Genomic DNA, 23,279 nt, shown 5'->3' on the forward strand with positions numbered 1-23,279 from the left:
GCTTTCTGTTTCAGAATAATAACAAGTAAACATGTGTCACTTTAAATCCTGCGGCTTGTCTTTTTACAATGCTGTCAGCTTGTGGGAGCTACCTGGGTGATCATATCCTTAAGGGCCAGTGTGCGGACATTTTCAGTCTCCAGATATGTAACCGTGGTTGCAGAATAATGTGCTGGCAGCCTTTTAGGAAAAGTGTCTTTTAATAATGCATAAGATGTTGCTATGTCGCACAGAGAGACATGCTTGGTGGTGAGGAGAGCCAGAAGGGGGGTTGTGAAGGGATGGGTAGGTCCTGCCTCACTGTTTCATTGGTTGCTCTCCCCGTGCTTGTGCTGCTATATGTGCAGGGGTTGGAATAACTGAGACCCCTGGGGGTATTCAGCTCGACTCAGGGCTGCGGAATCTTAGTCACCCTGTCAGAAGTGCTGCCCTCACAGACACAGAGTGCACACAGGGTGGTGGTGGAAGGAGGGAGTGACAGAGAGTTGTGGAGGATACAGCTGGTGGAATTGAGTTGAGCAGGCACGACTTCAGCAGTCAAGGACTCGCATGAATTCTGAGGCCCGAGTTGTCTGAGGGGAGGCTGATGTATGCATAGATCTCCTGGGGACTACAGGCTATGGCCTTTTTTTTCCGAGGAAGATGGAATTAAAAGTCTAAGATATTGAAATTCAAAGTGAGAAACTTGTTGAGGTCTCAAATTTCCACCATCTTTTAAAGGTGATAAGAAAACCCCTAATGTGAGGCTAGACCTGTCAGCTTGTTTTACAACCCAGTGGTTCTCAACCAGTGTGTAAAATTATTGAATTCAATTTTAAGTATTTTCCAGCTCTGGATAAATAGAGAAAACCAAATAGAGTACCTGCCATTGATATATGCTGAATTTCTAGATGTATGCTTTGAAAATGGACTAAAAGGACCAATAACTTTTGAAGTTTGAGTCTTAAATAGTCTGGGAATTTTGATTTGAAAAACATAAGAACCCTGAAGTACAGACTTACTATTTTGATGTCTCTTAATTTAGCTCATCCTTCCTTGACACAGCCTCTTTGCCAGCCACCAGTCCCCCCTCCCCGCACATTTTTTTAAACCTATCACCATCATTAAAAGATCACAGATCTGCGGCATCATTTTCAGAAGTGGGGAAGAAGGCTAAACTCTGAGTTGGCTCAGAGACAAACCCCAAAGAAGCATTATAGGTGTTCTATTCATTCCTCTGCATTGTTAGCCTGAATGTTCATTCACAAGGACGTCTAGCATTGACAAGTTGTTAAGAAGCAAGATTAGGAATTCTGGAGCCATGCAGAATCTGGTGAATAAACCAAAGAGAGCTGGCCGAGCAGCTTCTATCTTTATCGAGCTTTCATCTGTTTCTGACTGTCTGCCCTCCTGTCTCCCTCCCCTCCACTCCCCCCGCGCTCTTGTTGCTCTTTTAGTGAGACGCTGGTGGGGAATATGAAACAGGTGGATTCAGAGAAGATGAAAGTGAGAAGAGACAGAACAGAAACAAGTTCAGAGATTGCCCTTGAAAGCACATAAAAATATGTGAAATTAAAAAAGAAATGGGCAAAATTGGCAGTGATACTGGAGGTAGCCATGTAATTAATCTACCTTACTCTGACTTAAGCACACTCCTTTTTAAAGTTAAAGATGGCAGCTTTTACAGCTCAGGGATTTGTTGGGAAGGAATGCGACAGGTAGGTGTTGCTTCCTCTGGGTAACCAAAGCTGATCTGATGGATATTATCGTTTCACAGGTAACTCTGTTTTTTTAAATAAAAAAAATAAAATGACCTCTTATTTGGAGAATGACTGAAAATCGGTCTAACAGTTCGCACTACACAGCCAACACCGGGAGAGAACATTAACGACAGCTGCGGGTCAGAAAGAAAATCAAGCAAATTTTTATTACATTTTAATGTTTAAGTGATAAAAAAAATGGAGGAAGCACAAAGCAAAAAATAAAGGATGTGCCACCTTGTTAGCTTCTTTAAATCCTGTTGGAAAGAGCAACTATTCTTAAGATTTGGGAAAACGCTCGGTCATGCTCGAGTGGCCTCGGGGATGAAATGAAAGGAGACGCCAGGGGTAGCTTAGCCCTGGAGGCAAGCAGAGCGGACTGCTGCAGAGTCTGGTTGTGTGGGTGAACAGCAACCTCACCAGCCCGACAACCCCAGCCCAGCTCCACCTGGGCCTCTAAAACATTCATATGTTTAAATATAAAAAGTTGCAGGTTGCAGCACTGGCAGCCTGGGTACCTCCAGTCCCCAGTTGTTTCAGGCTGTGAGTGTGTGCTCGATGGACGACTGGCTGTGATGTCTAAGCATTAAAAGACCCTGTGTGCATGCAAAACAATATTTTTCCATAATTTGTAAAGATTCTCAGTCATTCTCTGGCCAATATTGTTTTACGCATTTTTAACGTCTAATTTTCAATTTCCAAGTTTGACTTTGTTTTTGTTTTAAGGATCATAAAAAATTAAACCGAAAAGATGTGGTTTTAAATCCATGAGAAAATTGAGGAATCAAAAGATGAATTCATTCTTAACACAGAACACCCCCCTACATAACAAGATCACTTTTAATCTTTTTAAAAGTAAAACACACATGGTACATGTTTTATTAGATTTGCACTGAAAAAACAGATTTAGTATGAAAATACAATGTATTGGGTTCTAGAGAACATAAATAAAATTTTACAAAATAACTGAAGTTCCACAAATCACACTCTGTGTTAGACTTGAGACAAAAGGTATTTTTGGTGCCACAGTTTGTAATTTTCATAATGGAAACAGAAACAACTGGTCCCTTCACACTGGATAAAGACTGCTTGCAAGGTTAAAAATCAGCCCGAAGGTGTATTGTTTTTACATGTACTTGAAGAGGTCTTCTGGGCTTACCATATAAGTGGCAGTTTAAAGATCCTCAGATGAATTATAATGGAAAAAATGTGTTTTAAGTCCAACAGAAAAGGAATGTTATGATCCTTAGTTGTTTGAGTTTCTGTTTTCTTTTATGTCTGTTTTTTTACCATATCCATATTTTCTATTATGTTCTAAATGGTCTTGCCACATTTAATGTTGTCAATTTATTTTGGTTCATTAGAGTCAGTAAATAGTTTCCACATTAGTTAATTCCTTTGTGTTTAGTTTCTTACTTTATTCTTGCTTTCTGTTCTTTGGGTTTTTGGATTTATTTCTCTTAGATCTCCATTAGTCTTTTCCCCTTGGTTAAGTAGTTTCTTTGTGTCTTTGGTCAGCTCCTTCTCTGTTAATTAGTCTCCCTCCCCCAGCTGCTCCACATATCCTCTGGTTTACTCACCTAGATCCAATGTCATTCTCCACAACCCCTCAGTATTTAAAGCTTCTGATTTTAATTTGTTCATAGCAGGATTGTTCCCTTACCATGCTCGTTTTTCTTCCAGTTTCCACACCTGTTTCTCTGCCCCTGCTCCTTGTCCTGTTCTCCTGGCTCCCTGCCATAAGTTCTTTAATTTTCTTATTATCTTCACCATTCTCATCCCCAGTTACAGGGAGTGTTTTGGTCCAGCTCCTAACTCAAAATAAATGACAATTATTACAGGATTATCCACATTCATGCATCAACGCATATGTCCCTAGAGTACATGGTATTGGGTTAAGTTTTTTTGTTTTGCATCACGCTTTCACTTTGAAGTGGTTGTGGCACAGTGGAATGAAACAATACATGTCATGTTTCATACAAAAACACATTAGCCACATTTGTTTCCTACAAACGCTGGTAGAAATCCGAGCAAATTATACTGTGGCTCTGCACTTGGCCCCGCAATTTTTATGCACACTCCGTCACAACACTTCTCTGGCTTCCACCAAAAATATCACAGAGGTAGAATAGGGATCCCTGCTGGGAAGAAGTCCAAACTGTGTGTAGACTTGGCTTAGGTGGTTGTTGGGAGAATGAAGTGTTAACCCTTCCTGCTTCAGTCCCCTGACTGTTACAGGGAGACACAGGGGAGATGCTTCCTCCAGGCTTGAAGTTGTTGTCTTCTTTGGGGTTAGCTACATTCACTTTCATTTTAGGAGGGTGAGGTACTTGGAAAATAACGAAGGTGCCGGGATACTGAAGAGATGAGGGCTTAAATAATTGTACTACACATTGATCACATGGTACAGAGACTGTTGCCAGCTAAACTTCCTCGGACCGTCATCTTTATCAATTCCAACCCCAACCGCACTCGCTCTGTTTGCACACACAAAGCTGAAGTTGAAGCTGAAGTTGATTGACTGCGCACTGAAACCAATGCATGCACACACATGCACATATACATACTCACCGCCAGGGGCGTTTTTAGGGTCTCAAAACATTGAGGGTTTTAGCCCAAATCCAAAATATTTAGATTTCAATAAGACAATTTATAGGTAATTAAATTTTTAATAATATAGGACATATTGCACCAGTTCTCTGTCTCAGCTGGTTTTAGACTTAATGTAAATTATTGTGAATCAAACAAAAAAGGTTTGCAATAATTTTACTTTTAATTTTTGTTAGAAGCTGAATGAAGGATAAGGAGAAACAGAGTTTAGGCTTGATGATAAACCATTTTGCTGAAGCAAATAATGACACATTTTGAGGTATTTCGAAAAGAACTTAATCTGAATTTTTGCTGACAAATGTTTTTCTTACACTCAGAGATGTTTACTATGGACCAGATAAATGTGCTTCTTTTGTCATCTATATAAATTACCTTTTTAAACTTTACATTCTCATCAAAGTGTTCCACTCCTGTGGCTCCATTGTCTTTATTCTTATATTTCAAAAAATGAAAGTAGAATAAGGTTGATTTTCCTAAATCTTAGTCCAATGGAAAAATCCTAAAACACATTTATTTTATTATGCCAAGAGCTTTCAAAACATTTTATTAAAATTGTTCCTTCTTTTATTAACTTGTTCTCTTTTACTGCCATCTTTTCAGCCCTTCATTCCACTTCTGAAGAAATTTGGCCTGCCAAAAATAATAAAAGAAAAATTTTTCAACACAGTTTTTTGTTCTGCACTGAGCATGTGAGACATTAGTGCAGTTCTTACTATTAAACACTTTCAGAGGAAAAGTTGTTAAGTTGTGGTGTTTAAAATATAGCATAGAGCCTCATCCTGGACATTATCAGTACTAATATTACAGTTATTAATAACTGTATACATATGGTATGTATGTCTCACCTTCAGTAAAACTCTATATTTGTTTAATCAGTTTAGTTTATATAATATTACATGTTTAATTCAGAAAAAATAAAATAGTTAACTAATCAATGGTCCACCTGTGATTAATTTCTATGATTTATTTCTTAATTATACTGCATCTTTAAAGCCAGAGCTTTATGTTTAGAATCAGCACAGAAGATATGAAAGAAAAGAGGGAGCCTTACTTTTGCTCTTTCTAATATGTCTTACTGGAACCAGGAGATATTTTCCTGGTTTAATGAGCAACACTTTTTTCTGTCTGTAGAACTAGACCATAAGACCGGCTGCAGCAATGAGATCAATTTGATGATCTAATGGACCTTTTATAGTGTTCAGCTACGTTGGGATTAAAGGCTTTTATTTTGACTGAAGTAAAGGACCAGATATTTTCACATTATGATGTAAATCCGGCTAGAAGCTCACAGAGAAGGTTGCTACTGTTTTCTATCACAGATCATTTAACTTCACCTGTAGCTCAGGTGAAAGTTCCTTATCATGACCCTGATAATGCTCATTAGAGTGAACCTCCACCTCATGTCTTGCTGGGTGAATCAGTGATTATCTGTAACTTACAGTCAGCCCATTCCGAGTCAGCATTCAGGTTTTACCGCTACCTTCGTCTGGGTTATACCGCTCAGCGTCCACCTGTTCCTGAACACACACCCACCAGGCTTCCACCTTTCGGTTGGCTCCGTGGTTGCTCTGAAATGAGCCCTGTTTGAGGCACTCAGTGTAACTTTTCAAGTAATGAAGGAGGCAGTTCGACCTGGAGTAAACTGCTGTTCTGGACTTCTCCAGAATAGAGTCCGTCTCTGGCTCTGCGCGTAGTTGCGCATTAGCGGTGCTGCGAGTGCGCAAATAGCTATTTTTTGTCTTCTCCTTTTAACTCATTGTCAGGTTAGGTGGAGCGGGACGTGATTATATGGAATACAATTGAAAAAATCTGATTGTTTTTAAATAAAAATGTGAAGTCCAATACGATTTTGTGTTTGCATCTTTTTAATACTTCTAAATTTCTTCTATCAAGAAGTCCGGGGCTATTCAAAAAACGTCCGGGGCTTCCGCCCCGGAAGCCCAGGTCTAGCTACGTGCCTGCTCACCGCACATAGAGTTTTTAAATTGCAAAGTTTAAGCATTTCTACAATAATCATGTTGCTTTTATGTAAATCAAAACTCACAATAAATGTTACTCTACACTTCCATCTGGCTAAGAAACATGGCAGACATAACAGAAGTGTCATGTTTGAGAGGTACAGAATGTGCTGTGATTGACGAGCCTTTCCTTTTTATGGTTGTCCCTCCACTTTTTCCCTCCTACTAATTAAATAAAATTTGTTTTTGCCTGTTTCCTCACCTCATAGAACTTTGTTCCACAGTTTCATTAGTTCCCGCCTGGATGTTTTCGTGCATTGCAGGTGGCCTCTTTTAGTTTTGTGTCTTTCCAGGGGTCTGCACACCGCAGCGATCTCTCTGAGGCTCCCCTCATAAATGCTCAACTTGATTGTTGACAAGGCAACCAACCCTGGAGTCCCTTGACTGCATGTGCATCAAAATAGATGTTTTTCCTCACAATGCAATTGATTCTTTTCTTATCTACACGATTAAAACTTGGATGAAATGCAACACCTTGTTCATCATTTTATTTTAATTTAGCAAAACAGAGCAATGAAAACATTTTGTCCAAAAGACCAAATACCTATTTTTTTCAAAATATTTGTTGTAGAAAAATTTAAGTTTTTAATATACTTTTTTTGCAAGATAAATACTATTTTTTCAAATTTGTTGTAATTTTAACTAGACAAATATGACTTCCTTAATCCAAGTTATTTTCAAATAATTATACTTGAAGACATATACTATTTTTGTGAAATAGTATATTTCTTTGTATAATTTTTCACCCTTGTTCTTAACAGAATATTTTGCATATTACAGTGTCAACAGTTTCTTAAACACCATTGAAATATTTTGCCTTCACCAAGTTATTCATAGCACATTCAAACAAAAGGAGAAACCATATTTCTTTTACAAATTTCTATTAATCTTTTTAAATGTTAATTTTTCCCCCACATTTCAAGACAGAAAGTTCAAATTAATATGTATTCATGACCTAAAAAGATGATATACTGTTCCTTATAGGCATAGTTATTCAATATAAGTGACAAGAAACATACGTTTTTCAAGCTTTTAATGGAACATTTTTCTGCCATATATATTTTGTGCATGGAAGTACTCCTGTCTTCCTCCATTCTCGCATCCTCTGATGTTCCGAGACCTTGATCGATGGTCCGAGGAAGAGGCCCAGAATAAAATAAACCCTTTTTCTCACTTAAAATGCACGTCCACACTTCATCCATCTGCTCTCCTTTTTTTCCCCCTTACCTCGTCTCCTCGGAGCGACAGAGTGTTATAAGCAGGGGAGTAATGAGGGGAAGGGGATGCTGTGGCCAGGATGGTGCAGTAGTTACAACCCAGCTTTTGTGATTGCGTTGCTTGTTATCGAAGTCTTTGCCAGCGCTTGTTGTCTCATTACCCGTGACTTGAACTGCTTCTTATCCAGAGGTTGCATGTGAGGTACTTGCCCACACCCTAATGTGCTCACACTCACTCGCACACACATCCACTCACACACGCACGCACAATCCGTACATTTCTTTAGTCTCCGTCTTACCACAGTAATATTATGTCTCTTAATGGGAACAGGGAGCTCTGTGCCAAGAGTTCCTCTGGATAATTGGCTGCTTCCTCACCTGCCGACATCTCCCCCATTGACATTCTTACATTTTACATCTAAGGTGCTTCATTTCTCCTCCCCACCTTAACCTCTTTTTCCCCTCACTCTGTCCTCTGACTTACAATACTTACACATACATTTTTTTTTCCTTTTAGACTGATTCTACATTGTCATCTTGTGCTAAATTTAATCCCAGCTCTTGATGAAAGCCGTGCAGAATGCTCATTGTGATTCATGTGATGGACTTTTCTTGTGAGCGAGAATAAATGTGCTGAAATTCTTTCATTTCATTTGAGCAGGACTTATGCAATAAGAGGCAATTTGAGAATATTTGAAGGAACTTTTTTAATCTTATCTTAAATCTCACATCTTTTCAAAGTTCTACTGACCGACTTCTTGTTTCCGGCAACATCAGTTGATGAGTTTCCCCATTGTGCCTTTGTAACATTGCACTCTGTGGATCAGTATGCAACTGAGGCTTTCCCAATGACCTTGGCCATTCGTTAGAATGACTTTTATACCACCAGATTGAAATCAAATGCATCTTCCTATGTATAAATAATATGCTTTTGCATTTTTTACATGTAATGTTTGTTTTAATATGCAGCATTGCTCATTATGTCTGATTTATTAATAATGAATCATTTCAAGCAGACTGTTGTGTGTTAGGAAGGTGTGCATGAAAAGAGTGATTCTAAAGTCATTTATGAAAAACGGGCGTGGAGAGGTACATATAAAAAACAGGAGGCACGTGTGTTTTTTTGTAAAGTGTCCTGACAGAATGGGCTGTAAGTTGATAAAGATACCATCTAAAGCACTCAATGTCAGATATGAATACTCAACACTTACACTTGACTGGCACTTAAGTCACAAAAACAAAGACTCCAGACCTTACTTAGACTAGTGTTCTAAAGACTCTAGATGTGACTCAAACTCCAAGGTCTGGGGTGCGAGTCTCATGAAGACTGTATCTAATGTAATAAAAAGCTAAGGCGAGGTGATTTGCAAGCCATAGATCTCAGTTCTGACAGCTGAGTGTTTTCTGTGAAATTGTGTGCTTCATTTATCAGCCAGGGACGTTTCTGGACCGTTGCTGACAGCTGCTTTTAACAATCTGTTCATGTTAGCTTTAACATCTATAAGAATGACCACACAGATGTTTCTCAAACTGGACATTGTATTTAAATGACTTTCAGCCAAAATCATCTTTACCCACCTCTGGCTTTTTATTTTCTTGCTGTATTGCTACCCTTCTTATGAACAAATGCATTTTCCCCTTTTATAAATGGAAAAGCATCTTCCGTGCTGTTCACCAAAAAAATGGACACCCTTTCTTTTTTATGCATTATATTGTGCCTTGCTCTTTACTTGTTTCATTTAAAACCTACATAAAAATGTTTACTGTTTAGACTTGAGAAGAATCCTCTTAAATATAGATTTAGCGCATAGTTTTTCAATGTTGCAAAACTTCTGACTCAGAGTGAGTAGAAGAAAAGCCTCTAAGTCCTATGTAGTGAATGCTCGTACTTGTACTTGTACTCGTCATGTTCCGCTTATCCGGGACCGGGTCGCGGAGGCAGCAGACTCAGCAGAGACGCCCAGACGTCCCTCTCTCCAGACACCTCCTCCAGCTCCTCCAGGGGGAGCCCAAGGCGTTCCCAGGCCAGCTGAGAGACATAGTCCTTCCAGCATGTCCTGGGCCATCCCCTGGGCCTCCTCCCGGTGTAGTGAATGCCTCAAAATAAAACTACTTCCTTTTTTATTCATTAATCTCATCACCTTTAAATGATGTTAGCCCATTTCAGTTTTAATCTATTCCTAATAGGATATATTTTATGTCTTTGCAATTTTCTAAACATCCTATAAAAATTTATAGCAGTTATTTTGAATGCCAAACTAAATGTTCAGAATAACATAATTGTTAAATGTTCATGTGTAGGACTTGAATCCATAACCTACAGCAATACATTTTTATAGCCAGGCTAGATAGCATATACTAAAGCGGGAAAGTTACTTTCAGTCATGAAAGACGCATGACTTGGACTTGGACTTGCCCCTCAAACACTGGACTTTGAACTGGATTTGACCCTAAGAGACTTGAATCCTAATTTGGATCCAACTCTGTAACCCTGTGAACTTGACCCTCAGATCTGAGACTTGACTCTAGGATTTGACTCTCTGAGACTCAAGTAGGGCATGTCCCTCATAGATTTCATCTGGCCTTGGAAAGAAAGAATGTGAGCATCTCTGCCCTCTCTCCCAAAGCAGTGCAAGAATGCCAAGTAATGATGACATGCAGAAGCTTGAATATGAGCCTCATTTCACTCTGCATTGTGAAAGTTTTCTGGTAGTATAACATCAGTGAAGCGTAAGTGGCAGATGTAGGGGAAGATGTAGTATGTGCTTTGCGACTCTTCTAATAAATGTAATCTGATAAATGCTTTTATATACATCAAACAGCATTTAATAAGCATCTACGAAAATTAAATAAACAACAGAGAGTGCTTAACTAAGCACCACATAGAATTCATACAGTGTCAGGACTAAGGGTGTGAAAATATGACCAGCTCAGGTAATGAGACGTTACATGACTTTGGGTTTAGGAGAAAGAGATAAAAATAATATCAATTAGTTTTTAGAATAGAAAGAATATCTATATTTTATTCGCATATATATATATATATATATATATATTTTTTTTTTTTTTTTTTTTTTTTACCAATTACTATCTCTGTTGTAAAGAATCTGTAATCAGTGTAAAATAACTTGCCCCAGTTTTGATAAGTTATTGAAGTTCTTATGTTTGTCTAATTCCAAGGCGGTCATCATGCTAGAAAATTATAAAAAATTATTGCTTTTGTGTTTTCATCAACACCGCGGAGGTTTTTGTTTGTATAAAACAGTTTAAGGTGTCAGTGACAAATATGGCTTTAAACTAGAGTGGTTTAAATGCTGTCCTACTTCAATAAAAATGTCAGTGGTTGGCCAGTCATAGTTCTCACAGTGATTCATGTCTTATCTGTCACTCCATCCTTGTAGCCAAAATGCTGCCAGAGAAACACTTTTAAGATGGTGGAACCATCTGGTCTTCTGCAATGCTTTTGTTATGAGTGGCAGCTCAAAACCACTAAGCAGCCTGGGTCAATACAATTCAGCAAAGCAGGAAGTACTGCCCTTAACTGCAAAATAAGAGTCTCAAACATAGATACAACAGGCTTTTAAGCTAATTTCAGGCTTAACATTTTATTTGTTTTTGTTTTTATTTTTACATTTCAAAAGGTTATACGGCTCTTGATTTAGTCCAATTTCCCTTAACTACACCCATTGTTTTTTTTACTCTTTAATTTTAAAGTGAAGTTACTAGAAGACAAATCCTTCCTTACTGTACCATAGCCTTTTGTTTTAGAGCCTCCTCGTTAGCAAAGGTGGTTTTGTTTTTCTGCAGTTTTATGGGGCTTATTTTCTGCCTAACATTTGTTCATTTTCCCTCTTTATAGAGCCCTGACCAAACTGTGACTAAAAAACTCAAATTATGTACTTCACCCTCAACCCCATCAACAGGCTTTGTTGAGATAATTCAGTTGTTTCTGTTCTGTTTTGTTTATTTCTGTTTTAGGCTCAGTCTACTCTGGAATATTCCACAGTAATGTGGAAACGTATGTGCCCCCTTATTCATTTCTGATGTTTTTGCTTTTATGTCAAATTTAAATGTTTTAGATTACCAAACTAATTTTATTACTAGACAAAGATAACCCGAGTAAATACGAAAAGCTGTTTCAAAATAATGATTTTTGACACTCTATTGAAAAAAACTATCCGAATCAACCTATGTAAAAAACAATTCACGCCCTTTGTTAAATTGTGATTAACCACATTTTATGGACAATTTAGCTCAATTTCACCAGCCACACTTTGCTAACAGACCTGTAGAATATAGAAATCATTAGAATAGAACCTGTTCAGCCACATAAAGTAGGCTGAAAGACATTGAACTGCAACACTCAATGAAAAGAAATTAAAGAGCAGATGAGAAACAAAGTGCAAAGACTAAATACTTTTCAATCTAATCTAATCTAATCTAATCTAATCTAATCTAATCTAATCTAATCTAATCCAATCATAGTTTAAACTATATTTTTGCCATCCATCCACACAGCGTCCTGTATCAGCAACACTTGGTCAACATTTTAACAGTTTGTTTTGCTTAGATGCAAGCTGAGGGACTGAACTGCAAGAAGAAGATTCTGCACCTTTTCCTTCACGTATTTTTCTCTTCAGTCTCTAGCTATATTTCACTCTGAGTCAGGTCCATGTTTCATAACAGAGCTTCACATAACTCCAGCCATGGCCTTGGCTATCTGGTTCACTGCAGCTCACTGCTGACAGATCAGGGCAGCAGAGAAATTCATTTAAAAGGTCAGCTCCAAAACTAAACATAAGAAGACCAATTAATGAAGCTATTCCAAAGGGAAGGACATTATTAATGTTGTGTTTAAGATGGCATTTAAAAGAAGCAAAGGCTGACAAATAGGAAAAGCAGTGCAATGACCACTGTGGGCTGTGGCCTTGCTTGGTTGGGAGTTATAAATGGATGTGTTGCTGCATATGAAATAAATCACAGTGTATGATATAGTATGGAGACTCTTCTTATTGGCAGATCCACCACTTACACCGCTTCAGCAATTGAATGTAGTCACAACCTGTTAATATAGGACTTCCCACTGATGTGCACTACGGGACAGTGTAGAGACAAAATAACCACTCCATTTTGCAAAGGTAAAGTTTCCACTCTATCATGCGTTCAGCAGAAAAACTGTAATAGAATAAACATTTTGATATATTTTCTTAAATAAGTGTTTATACCCCTTGAACCTTTCCATATGACATGTTATAACCACAAACTTGTGAAGGACATGTAATGGACACACCAAAGTAATAATGATTGAATAAACTTGGATAATATGAGTTACAAAAGCAATTAATTTCCCTTTGGGATTCATAATGTATTTTTGAATCTGAATAATTAAGAAGTGGAAGGAAAATGTTATATGGTTTTTAAATGTTTGGCATGTAAATATCATAAAAATTCTTAATTAGATTTATGTCTGGGCTGTGACTTGCTGATTGTAACTCCTAGAGATTGAAATCATCCCACTGAATCTCGTATTTTATGTTTAAGGTTGTTGTACTGGTAGAAGGTCAACCTTCTCTCCTGTCCCAAGTCTTCTGAAGTTCTAACAGGTTTTCTTCCAGTTTGGCTTTGTGTTTAGCTCCATCCATCTTCCCATCAACTCTAACAAGCTTCCCTCTCCCTTTTGTGAAGAAAAACATCCCCACAGCATGATGCTTCCACCAACATGTTTCAGTGTTTAAATATTGTGTTTAGGGTAATGTGTGGTGTTAGCTTTCCTCCTTATATCGAATTGTAAATGTAGCCCTGCCAGTTTACGTGGATGACCATATATTGGTAGGTTTGCGATTTTGCCATACTCTTTAAATTTTTGAGTGATGAGTCAAACAGATCTCTTTGAGATTTCCAAAGATATTGTTCTATACTAAGATTAAATTACACACCAGTAGATTCTAATTACTAATTCTGTGCAATCTGAAGGTACTAGATTTTATTTAGGGGTATCAGAGTAAAGCAAGGGAAGTGTAAATGCATGCCACACATTGTGCTTCTGCAAGTCATGTATTTGTAGATGTAAATAAACACAACTCTTAAATATCAGTTGCATTTCCTTCATTGTAAGTTAAAAGAAGCAAACCTTTGGCACCACAGCTTTAAAAGGAAAAATAGGTCAATGTTGTTATTAAAACGTGTTATCAAACTGTGGTCAAAGGATGTGAACATGTGTCAGAATGGGTGGCGCATGTTCCTATGCATGTGTAAGTACCGATGACACATCATACGATCATATCTATGCAACCTCATGCAAAAATGTGTCTTAGCGTAAGCTGGTCAACTTCACATTGATGCCTTGTTAGGGTTTGTTTCCTTTTTTAACAATAATATGTTAATAGTTGTGTTACTGACCTTTTAAATGCTTTATGAGAGAAAATTAATAAATAATTAACAATAATCATCTCCAATTGTCTTTGTGGTAGTGTGGAATGAGAATGAATTTAACAACAGTAATTTGTAGTTCAATAAATTATGTCTCTATTCTGTAAGATGGAAAATGTACATAGCAATATATCCCAGGTAAAAGTCATTTGTTCTTTTAGTGAAAATATAAAATCTCAAGATCCCAACAGCTGATAAGGGTCAATGTTCAATTCAATTCAATTTATTTAGTGCCAGTTATATGCAGAAATATAAAACCATTCATATAGACAGCTTTACATTCAATTACATACATCCAGTGTGATCGTAGTTAAAACGCAGTAAAGTTTAGTTTAATATGCCAATTGGTAAAGAAGTTTCCTATGTAAGAAAACTCAGGCAATTGCGTTTAGTCTTTGACTTTGCAGCAATTTTTCATGATGACCATGAATGTGTACACAGTGGAGGGAAACAACTCCCTTTTATCAGGAAAAAAACTTCCAGCAGAATCCTGCTTAGTATGAGCAGCCATCTGTTGCGACCGACTGTGGGTTTATGAAGGAAAGACAGTCTTACAAAATACATGTACGGAGGCAAAGAAAGGCCTTTCCAAGTATAAAATTTTTTTTAAGTGGTTTTGCTGAGATAATGAAAAAATATCATCGTTTTCTCAAGATAATAAAATAATTTCCCTGAAATCATCTTGAGTTAAACTGATTTTTTTTGTTATGATAATGAGATTTAGCTTGAAGAAAAGTGCTATTTGAGGTCACAATGTGATTATGCTTTTGGTCTTTAATTTCATAAAGTAACATAAGTATAAGGACATGCATTAGCTGGGTAAATAGTGGGGCTACAGCTGGGCAATTAGTCAGGCTATCTAACTTATATCTTAGATACAGCCTGCAGTCAATTTCTTAACAGGCGTGGCACTCATTGCTTGAAACTGTAGTTTTAAAACAGTGTTATTTTAAAAAGAGTGGTGAGTGGTGCTGCTTTAGTTTCTACACCATAACTGTCTGTGTTTTTCACAGTTTGAAATGTTTATAAACACCACAATGAGTCTTTTTGTAAGCAAGTGGAAAATGTAGTAGTATTCTATTAGTCAGCTGACCGGCAGTGTGCAGCAAAACATGGGGGATGGCCTTTCCGGCATTACTTTATGGGCCAGTTTCTTTGAGTTTTTAAAGGCCTTCACACAGTAGGAGCTTTGTGATGGAAAAAAATTGCAGTTTGAAGATTTTAAAGCTTTTAAAAACCTTGGTATACCCTATTAATGGTAACCAGGCCCATGCCTAGAGCTGGATTTCAAATGACCAGATAGATGAAACACCATAATAGATACTCCTGTCCACCCAAAAAGGAAGAACATTGAAATCTGTTTATTGGAACAATTGGCTTGATGCATGCCAGCTCCATATGTACGTTATAGAAGCTGCTGAGTATGTTTGCATATTAAACACAGGGAATGTTTAAAGTTGAAAGATATTCCCAAACCTGCTCCTCAGCACAATTCTGTCTTGCCGTCATAAGGACATTTCTGTTAACCTGGCTCGGTTTTCTTTCTAACATGCATCATTAACTGTTAGACTTTGTGCAAAGAGCTTGGAATGCAGTCGGGTTGTGGAAGCGTGTTAACGACTCATGTAGAAGTCAGATGCATCCAGGCTCAGTTGTCACAGACAGTCTGAATACTTCTGTAAATTTGGTATATCAGTCTAATGGTTCAAGTAGAGTCAATGAATAATTTTGTTGCTTTCTTTTGTTTTGCTTATACTGCTTTTATTCTTTATGTTAAAGAAAGCACTGTGAAAAAGCTTCTATTAACACATGCAACATTGTGTTTCTTTGTGTGGAAGTGAGAAGATTGTCAGGGCTGCGGAGGCTGGAGAAAGCCGTAACATTGTAGGTTTGGTACCGCTGAGTGTGATGAAGGTTTGGTGTGAAAGCTGCAGGATCCTGTTTACCCTGATGGCCTCAATTACCGATTCTACCATGTTTTGATAGACAACAAACACCATTGCTGCACCTCTCTCTCACACCATTCCGACTTTCTTTTTACACGTACACCCTTCCTCCCATGCTGTGGGCAGAGCTAATGTTGTCTCAGTGTCAAAAATTAAATCCCATAAGTGGGATTTGCTCACATTCGCTCTTCTTCTGTTTCTCCGCAGCACCAGATCGTCAGGTGGAAGCGGACTATGATTGGCAGCCGGGGAAGCTGAGGAGACCTGCCACTCAATTGGCTATCAACGTGTCAGAGGGGCTATCATCTGCTCGTCTAGCCCTCTTATTCCTCTGCGGTCTTCTCTTCTTATCTTTGGCCCTGTAACCTCACAGTCTTTTGCTTCACTGGAAACCTAAAAAACACTTCTAAATCAAGCTGTGCCCCCCTCCCGACACCCCCCACCCCTGGAAGGGAGCTTGACATGCCTCCTCACTCCATTTGAGTCATTGGAAGAAGAATATTATAATCCTTGGTTTGTACATCTTTAGAAGGAGACACAGCTCCATTGGAAGGAGCTGAGAGAGGAGCAGTCATGAGGTTTCAGTTTGCACTGACCCTCCAGGCGATATGGACTGGCTTGTGCCATACAGCCATGCAACACTACCCTGCAGCGTGGGGCCACTATGATGTCTGCAAGTCCCAGGTGTACTCAGATGAAGGTTTAACCTGGGACTACATGGCCTGCCAACCGGAGGCAGCAGACATGACCCAGTTCCTGAAGGTTACCCTGGATCCCCCCAACATCACATGTGGAGACCCTCCAGAGACATACTGTGCCCTGGTGAGTACATTGAGAAACTAAAAGCCTACTGTCAAAAAAGGAGTAGGGAAAAAGGGGATACCAAAACAGCTTTCTTATCAGTTCATAAGTATTGTGTATCTACTTGGCATGTTCTGACCCCACAGCCATGACAAACAAAAGCCTGCGTGACTCAGATATGTGGCTGTGGCTGAAGGAATTGAGGCTGGTGCCCATTGACGTCATGTTCTGCTGTTTGAGAGCTGTCTCAGTATGCCGAACAAACACAATCTGATGTTGGGGCAATGCTGCTGAAAACCCTAGAAAATGTGACTTTACCACTTGAAAAATCAAACACATGCTTCAGTCACCTCGTTCACACATACACATATCATGAAACAAATCTATCCTGTGTGCTTTTTTTATTTTGCTTCCTGTCTGAGAACACAACAGTAAATCATGAGTGTCATCCTTGTTTATTAGTCTATGTGGCTATTTATGATTAGTTCAGTTTGTGAATTTTACTGTGGGAAAACATTCTCGAATCAGGTCTGCCCTAATCGGGACTTTTTGTCGGCGATACTGATCCAAGTCATTTAATGATAGCCATTAGAGGGTACTGAGTCCCAGTTGGATATTTAATTAAACTGAAATAAAAACCAATGGTATGTATATATTCCTGAAAACTCAGCTTCAAAGTACTGTGAAATAATAAACTACATTTCATCAGTATTACATGGCCTACATCAGTATTGCTATTGTGTCCCACCTAACTCACTCATCAATGATGTCCTGGAGGTTACATCTGTTTTTCCAAACTTCATCCTAACTTCAGTTACTGAACACAGGGTCAACACAGGGTTAACTAACATGATTTGCACCTGCAGACAATGTTTTCTTATGGAGCTGTTTGCTTTGGCTAATGATGGCATGTGTACTCTCTGTTTTGATATGATAATTCAGCTCCTTCAACATATTTCAGAGCAATTCCAATTATCTGTGTGCAGACAGAACTTACAAAAAAGGCTTGTTTGCCTGTTTTATAAACTTGGCATGTTTCTTTAAACGTATCATTTGTTAAACAATGTTTCAGCTCCTCTCTGTGTAGCTCTTCCTAATGCAGACATCTATCAGAGCACAGCATGCAATGCGGGTTACTTGGGGTGCAACAACCAATACAATCTTTCCTTCACTGTGACCGTCATAGTAAAAGCTGAAGAACACTTTGATTGTTTGGGAACATTAGGACAACAAAATAATGTGCCTGGCCTATATTGCAGCTTTGTAAACCAGACAAAAACATTTTTGATTATGTGTGAAAAAATTGTTTGTGCAAAACAGATCCACATGGCTTAATGGCTAACACCATGGGTGCAGCTGACGTGAAATCACGGACAGTAAACTGAAAAGGGGTATCAGGAGTTCATATAAAAATTCCTTGATCAGGACCCTGATGTGACACTTACGATATGACTCGGGCATTCATGACAATATCTACACAACGTTTGAAATAAGATAAATTCCGTGATTATAGTTACATTATGCAGCTTTGTTTGAAATGTTAAATTGAACACATTTCTTTAGAATCACAAAATAAGCAAAGGAAATCATATTAGGTCAAGTATTTTGCCCTTGAAAATCACAGCTGGTCGCTTTAGATTAATCCTAAATGATAAATCCATTTTGCGCCGCAGCATGTTACCACGTCATCAAAGGTTCTTTAAGAACAAATGCACTACTCAACAGCTTTGAGAGCCCTTTTAGATAAATCAGAAGATGTTTCAGGGAAAAGTAGTAACTTGAGGCGTATAAATAGAGCATCACCATCAGCACAAATTCAGCTGAGAAGGAAGATAGAGGAACAAAAAGGGGTTAACAAAACACAGATCACAAAGAAGGAGCATACATAAGGGAGACAAAGGCTCAGAGGACTCTGTGCAAAGCATAGGATGACTGAAAAACTAATATCTCCTATGCAGGGAGGAGGGATGCAGGCTCTGAAATGTGAATAATTCAACATGTTTTGTAGCTAATGTGTTTTATTCATAGGACACATTATTCAGCACGACACCTCAGAGGCACTTCTCAAAAATGCTGACTCCCGTGACTGCAGGGTTGGTTGAAGGCAAAGCGGGTAAGAGTGAGTTGGGGCAGCTGATTGTCACCCTCTGTTTGTGACTCTATCCCCAACATTTGATTGATATCAAGAGCCTGAAGTATTTGACAGAGTTCTTAAGGAGTCTGGACAAGCCTGGAAAATCGTGGAATTGGATTTTAATATTTACCAGGTCTGGAAATGTAAATGAAAAATAATAAGATTATGAAAATATTTATTCATATTTCCAGATATTAATGCCTCACCAATTGTCTAAAAGTTGTCCTTTCTTCCTTCCTTCCTTCGGTGTGTACCTACATGTTTCCTTCCTTCCTTTCTTGTGTCATTCCTCCTTTTCTGTCTTGTGCCCTTCCTTCTTTTCCTCTAACCCTTCTATCCTTTCATTTCTGTTTCTTGTGTCCTTTTGTCTTTCTTTCTATCCCTCTTTTTTCCATCTTTAATTCCTTGCTTCGTTTTTTTCCTTTAATCCTATCCTTCCTTCTTTTGTCATTCCTTCCTTATTTTTCTTCTTCATGGTGTCCTTCATTCTTTCCCCTTTTCTTTAATTCCTTAAGTCCCTTTTTCTTGCTTCATGTCCTCCTTAATGGTGTCCTTTCCCCTTTCCCTCCCTTCTATAATCAGTGTGTCACTTCTTATTTCCTTTCTTACGGCCTTTCTTCCTTCTTGCCTTTCTTCCCATCTTGCCTTCCTTCCTTCCTACCCTCAATCCTTTCAAATTCTGTTTTTTCCAGGTTCCATATTTAAAGCATGAACACTGTAAAAATGACTACCATAAATTGACAGTGAACTTCAGTATTTCATATTTTGAAATGAACCTAATGGCCTAATTCCAAGAGAACGCTATAATTTTCACTTGATAAATACATAGGAACCCTGGTTTCACATTTGCTTTGCAGTAGCCAAATGATCAAAATCCTGGATAAACATCGGCAGCCATTAGATTCCTATTTCAGGAAACAGCTGAAACTAGGTTAACAATTATTTCTGCCAGTCTTTTAAAAGTCTGATGACGGCTTATTGAATTAGCAGCAGTTTGCGCTGCGCTGCTGCCCTCATGTCTCTGGCAGTCAGTGTGATTGGAGGGCCTCAATTAACCAGCAGCGTTTGGCTCTTACAAAGCCATTTCCTCTCTCTGTTGTACTCCACGGATCACAAATCATACAAACATCAGTGAAATATGACCTCTTTGCTGCTTTGCCATAAAGTCCAATTCTCTGCGATTGTTTTATTTTTACCTCAAGCAGTGACAGGCTTCAGATCAACATGGCAACAATTATCATTGATATTTCAGCCGCTGAGCACGCCAATCCACCACTGCAGTGTCAATAGCATTTGTATCATAAATCAGATTGTTGCAGATTCGGGGTAATTATAGTACACCGGCGTTATCAGTGAAAATCATCTCTCGGCTAATTGATTTTTTGCACTCGCAAAGGAGGTTGTATTTTCAAGACTGGCTTCTACTTCCTGGAGAGCTGAAGGTAACAGACACCACGGCCTGACAGGAGTAAGAGAGAGAGCGAGAGAAGCAGAGCAGGATGAAGAGGCTAGAGGGCGTGGTGCTTATGTGTGCACGGCAAGCTCAGGTTGCAGCCTCTATCCCGGGGTCACAGATAAAGGAAGACAGCATTAAACACATTGCTCCCCCACACCCCCACACTCCTTATAAAGCTTATAATGCAAGCTTAATAAAATGCATTAGCAAAGTTCAACAAAACTGTGAAATGTCTGTTTTTCTTCTGTTCAGGCCGAGGCCATTTCCTTCTCTCAAACGTAATTTGAATCATTTCGACTTGCTGTTGTGCCTGGTAACATTTATGCAGAGTTATTTTATGCTTAAATAAGGTTTTGCTTTGAATATGATAATGAAAAATAACAAAATGATTTGGTTATGAGTAAAATTGAAAATGTCATAGTTGCAAAGTTACAAAAGCTAAGGACCCAGGTCCATCTTGTCAACACCTCAGTGAGGAGGATGGTAAGGGAGGGAACAGAAAATCTCCAGTTAACTGCTGATGAAACTGTGTTACATTTTTCAGTGTGCAGCTACAAAATTAACCATTTCCTTCTTTGAATGGACACCAATGAATATCTTTTCAATGGTTATTTAGTTCTTGTTTTTATTGAGCTCTTAGCAGTGAGTTGAAAACTCTCTTTCAAATTCAGCCTTAACAAAAGTCAGGTGTGGTTAGCCCAGTTAACCAACCTCAAACAAATTTGTACCACATTTAGATATCATTAGACTTCTTTATGTTGACATGCCATCAGCTTACACTTTTCAACTATAATTTCTACTTCTTAAGTTTGAATCTGGGGAAATGTTTGGACACATCTTTTACTGAGGTGCTGATAATTGCGGCACACATTGTTTGTAAATACATATTAATGTTCATATTGCATATTGTTTATGCTGACACATAAACTCACACGTTTACAATAAACGGCCAAATGATGCAGCTATGTCACATCACCTTCTTACAGTATTTATTGTCATTTGACTCCTTTGTCTCTGCGTCTCTTCATTGTTTCTCTTGCTTACGTCTCAGCTGGGAGCAACTTAGACCTGAGACGAGTAGATATTCCACTAAAGTGGAGAATCCAAAATGTATTTCCTACCTTGGAGCATTCAACCCATGCAGTGTGACCTTAGGCCTCTGAGGCCTCCATTTAGTGAAAGAAAAGCTCAACTGTTTCTTGGTCATTGGGCTATTGAGCTATTTTGAGATGTGCCAATCAGAATTTTGTGGCTGATTTCTGATCTCTATTTTTTACTGCTAATTCCAGTTTTAGTCAGCTATGATCTTTCCTTAAAACTATAATTTAAGAAGATATAAAAATAGATTCAAACTCAAACTAAGAAAGAGAGCAGCTGAGCTGCAATATGTTCAGCCTTGCTGTTATTGTTTCAAAGTTTAGCTCTCTCACCACTTGAGTTTACCACAAATATGTCTTATGTCTTTTTAAGTTTGAGGTTTTATTTACAGAAACTATTTCCACACAAAGGAATGTTGTTGTTACCGCAACCTAATTGTACTTGGCATGGTGCATTCACTGATCGAAAAAAGGTCGGCCGTCGGTCTGGTGGGATTAAGTTGAAATTAAGCCAATTCCTGTCATCTACCAATTTTTCACTGCATCTTTAGTGATTTTTATTTATTATTGCTTTCCAATGAATAAGGTCATTCATTTTTGATTGTTTTTAGATCTGTGCCGATGTGACTGGTACATAGGTACATAAGTAATTTTAGACAGGTGCATCTAGCTAATCAGAATACACAGAAAAAACATTTTTATATAAAAGGCTTCCAATTTTTGTGATGATGAGCTTTGGAAATATTTATTTATTGTTTTTGTAAGCAGCTCAATCCTTCCATACAGAGGCTTTTCTCGGTTTGTGAATCAGGGTCCTGGGAGCTCCTTTGGATTTACGTTGTGGTATTAAAATCTGACCTTTCTCTAAGCGGATCCTGATTAGAGGTTTCAGACAGACAAAGCATTTGCACTCCCCCCTCATACCTCCTCTATCCTGGTCTTACACAATGTGCCACCTCTCAACAAGCTACACGTTGACATTTCCTTGAGAAATGAATGAGCCGTCAGTAGCAATAGGTCTCATTTCATGCAGCAACACTCAGTCAGTGTGAGGGCTGCAGGAGGATGAGATGGAGAAAAATGAAAAGAGAGCTTATTTTTACAGGGCTATAGTTTTGTCTGTGACTTTCTGGCAAACCTGTTTATGGTGACTTTTTATTTAAGTATCTTACTTCTTAGAAAAACATGAGCCTAAAATCTACTTTCCATCTAGAGTTTGCTGTATAAAAACGATATGATCTGAATTCTCTAACATTGTTGCAAATAAACTATTAATTAATACAATTGTTAAACGTCTGCGGCGAAACTCAGCATGAGCTTTTTTGTCTTTCATCTTAGCCAGACCAAACAAAATCAAAGGTTTTTTGAGGTTTGTGACTGAGGCAAGGGACATGAACCAAAACAAATTTAAAATGAGACAAATCAGAGTCATTCTCAACTCCTTTTTTCCCTCTTTGGATGATTAATGATAGCTATCTGGAGTCCTGAACAAAGGTGCACTTGTTGTTTCTGCATAATTTACCAAGATGCAGCGTTTAGGACTTGACTGATTTTTTTACACTGTATTTTTCATCTAGTGCTCAAGGGAATACTGTCTCCTTTATGTGATTTAATTAGCCTAATCAACTCTCAGCAGCAATAAGTTAAAGCCGAGGTTGCCCATGCTGCATTGTACATTCATGATTCTACTTGGTTTGACAGATAACTCACTCTGTTTTATTGGTAGAATACTTCACGGTCTAATAGCCAGGGATGACACATATTTCTTAGTATTTAAGACATGGTGCAGTTGCTTAATCTGTTGTTTTGTCATGTTTCACAAAGATTGCATT

At 38.3% G+C, this 23,279-nt stretch overlaps 1 protein-coding gene across 9 annotated transcripts in view; it reads left to right on the forward strand.

Moving 5' to 3' along the window:
• Nucleotides 1–23,279, forward strand: part of ntng1a (netrin g1a) — a 202,966-nt gene that overhangs the window by 16,106 nt on the left and 163,581 nt on the right. For all 9 annotated transcript variants that reach the window (XM_047350445.1, XM_047350452.1, XM_047350444.1 and 6 more), the window contains exon 2: nt 16,167–16,781. In XM_047350445.1, coding sequence (XP_047206401.1) covers nt 16,533–16,781 — 249 coding nt within the window. In that variant the 5' untranslated portion in view covers nt 16,167–16,532. The remainder of the gene's footprint in view (nt 1–16,166; nt 16,782–23,279) is intronic.

Source organism: Girardinichthys multiradiatus, chromosome 21 (assembly GCF_021462225.1).
Source record: "Girardinichthys multiradiatus isolate DD_20200921_A chromosome 21, DD_fGirMul_XY1, whole genome shotgun sequence".
In the NCBI taxonomy this organism is placed as follows: Eukaryota; Metazoa; Chordata; class Actinopteri; order Cyprinodontiformes; family Goodeidae; genus Girardinichthys; species Girardinichthys multiradiatus.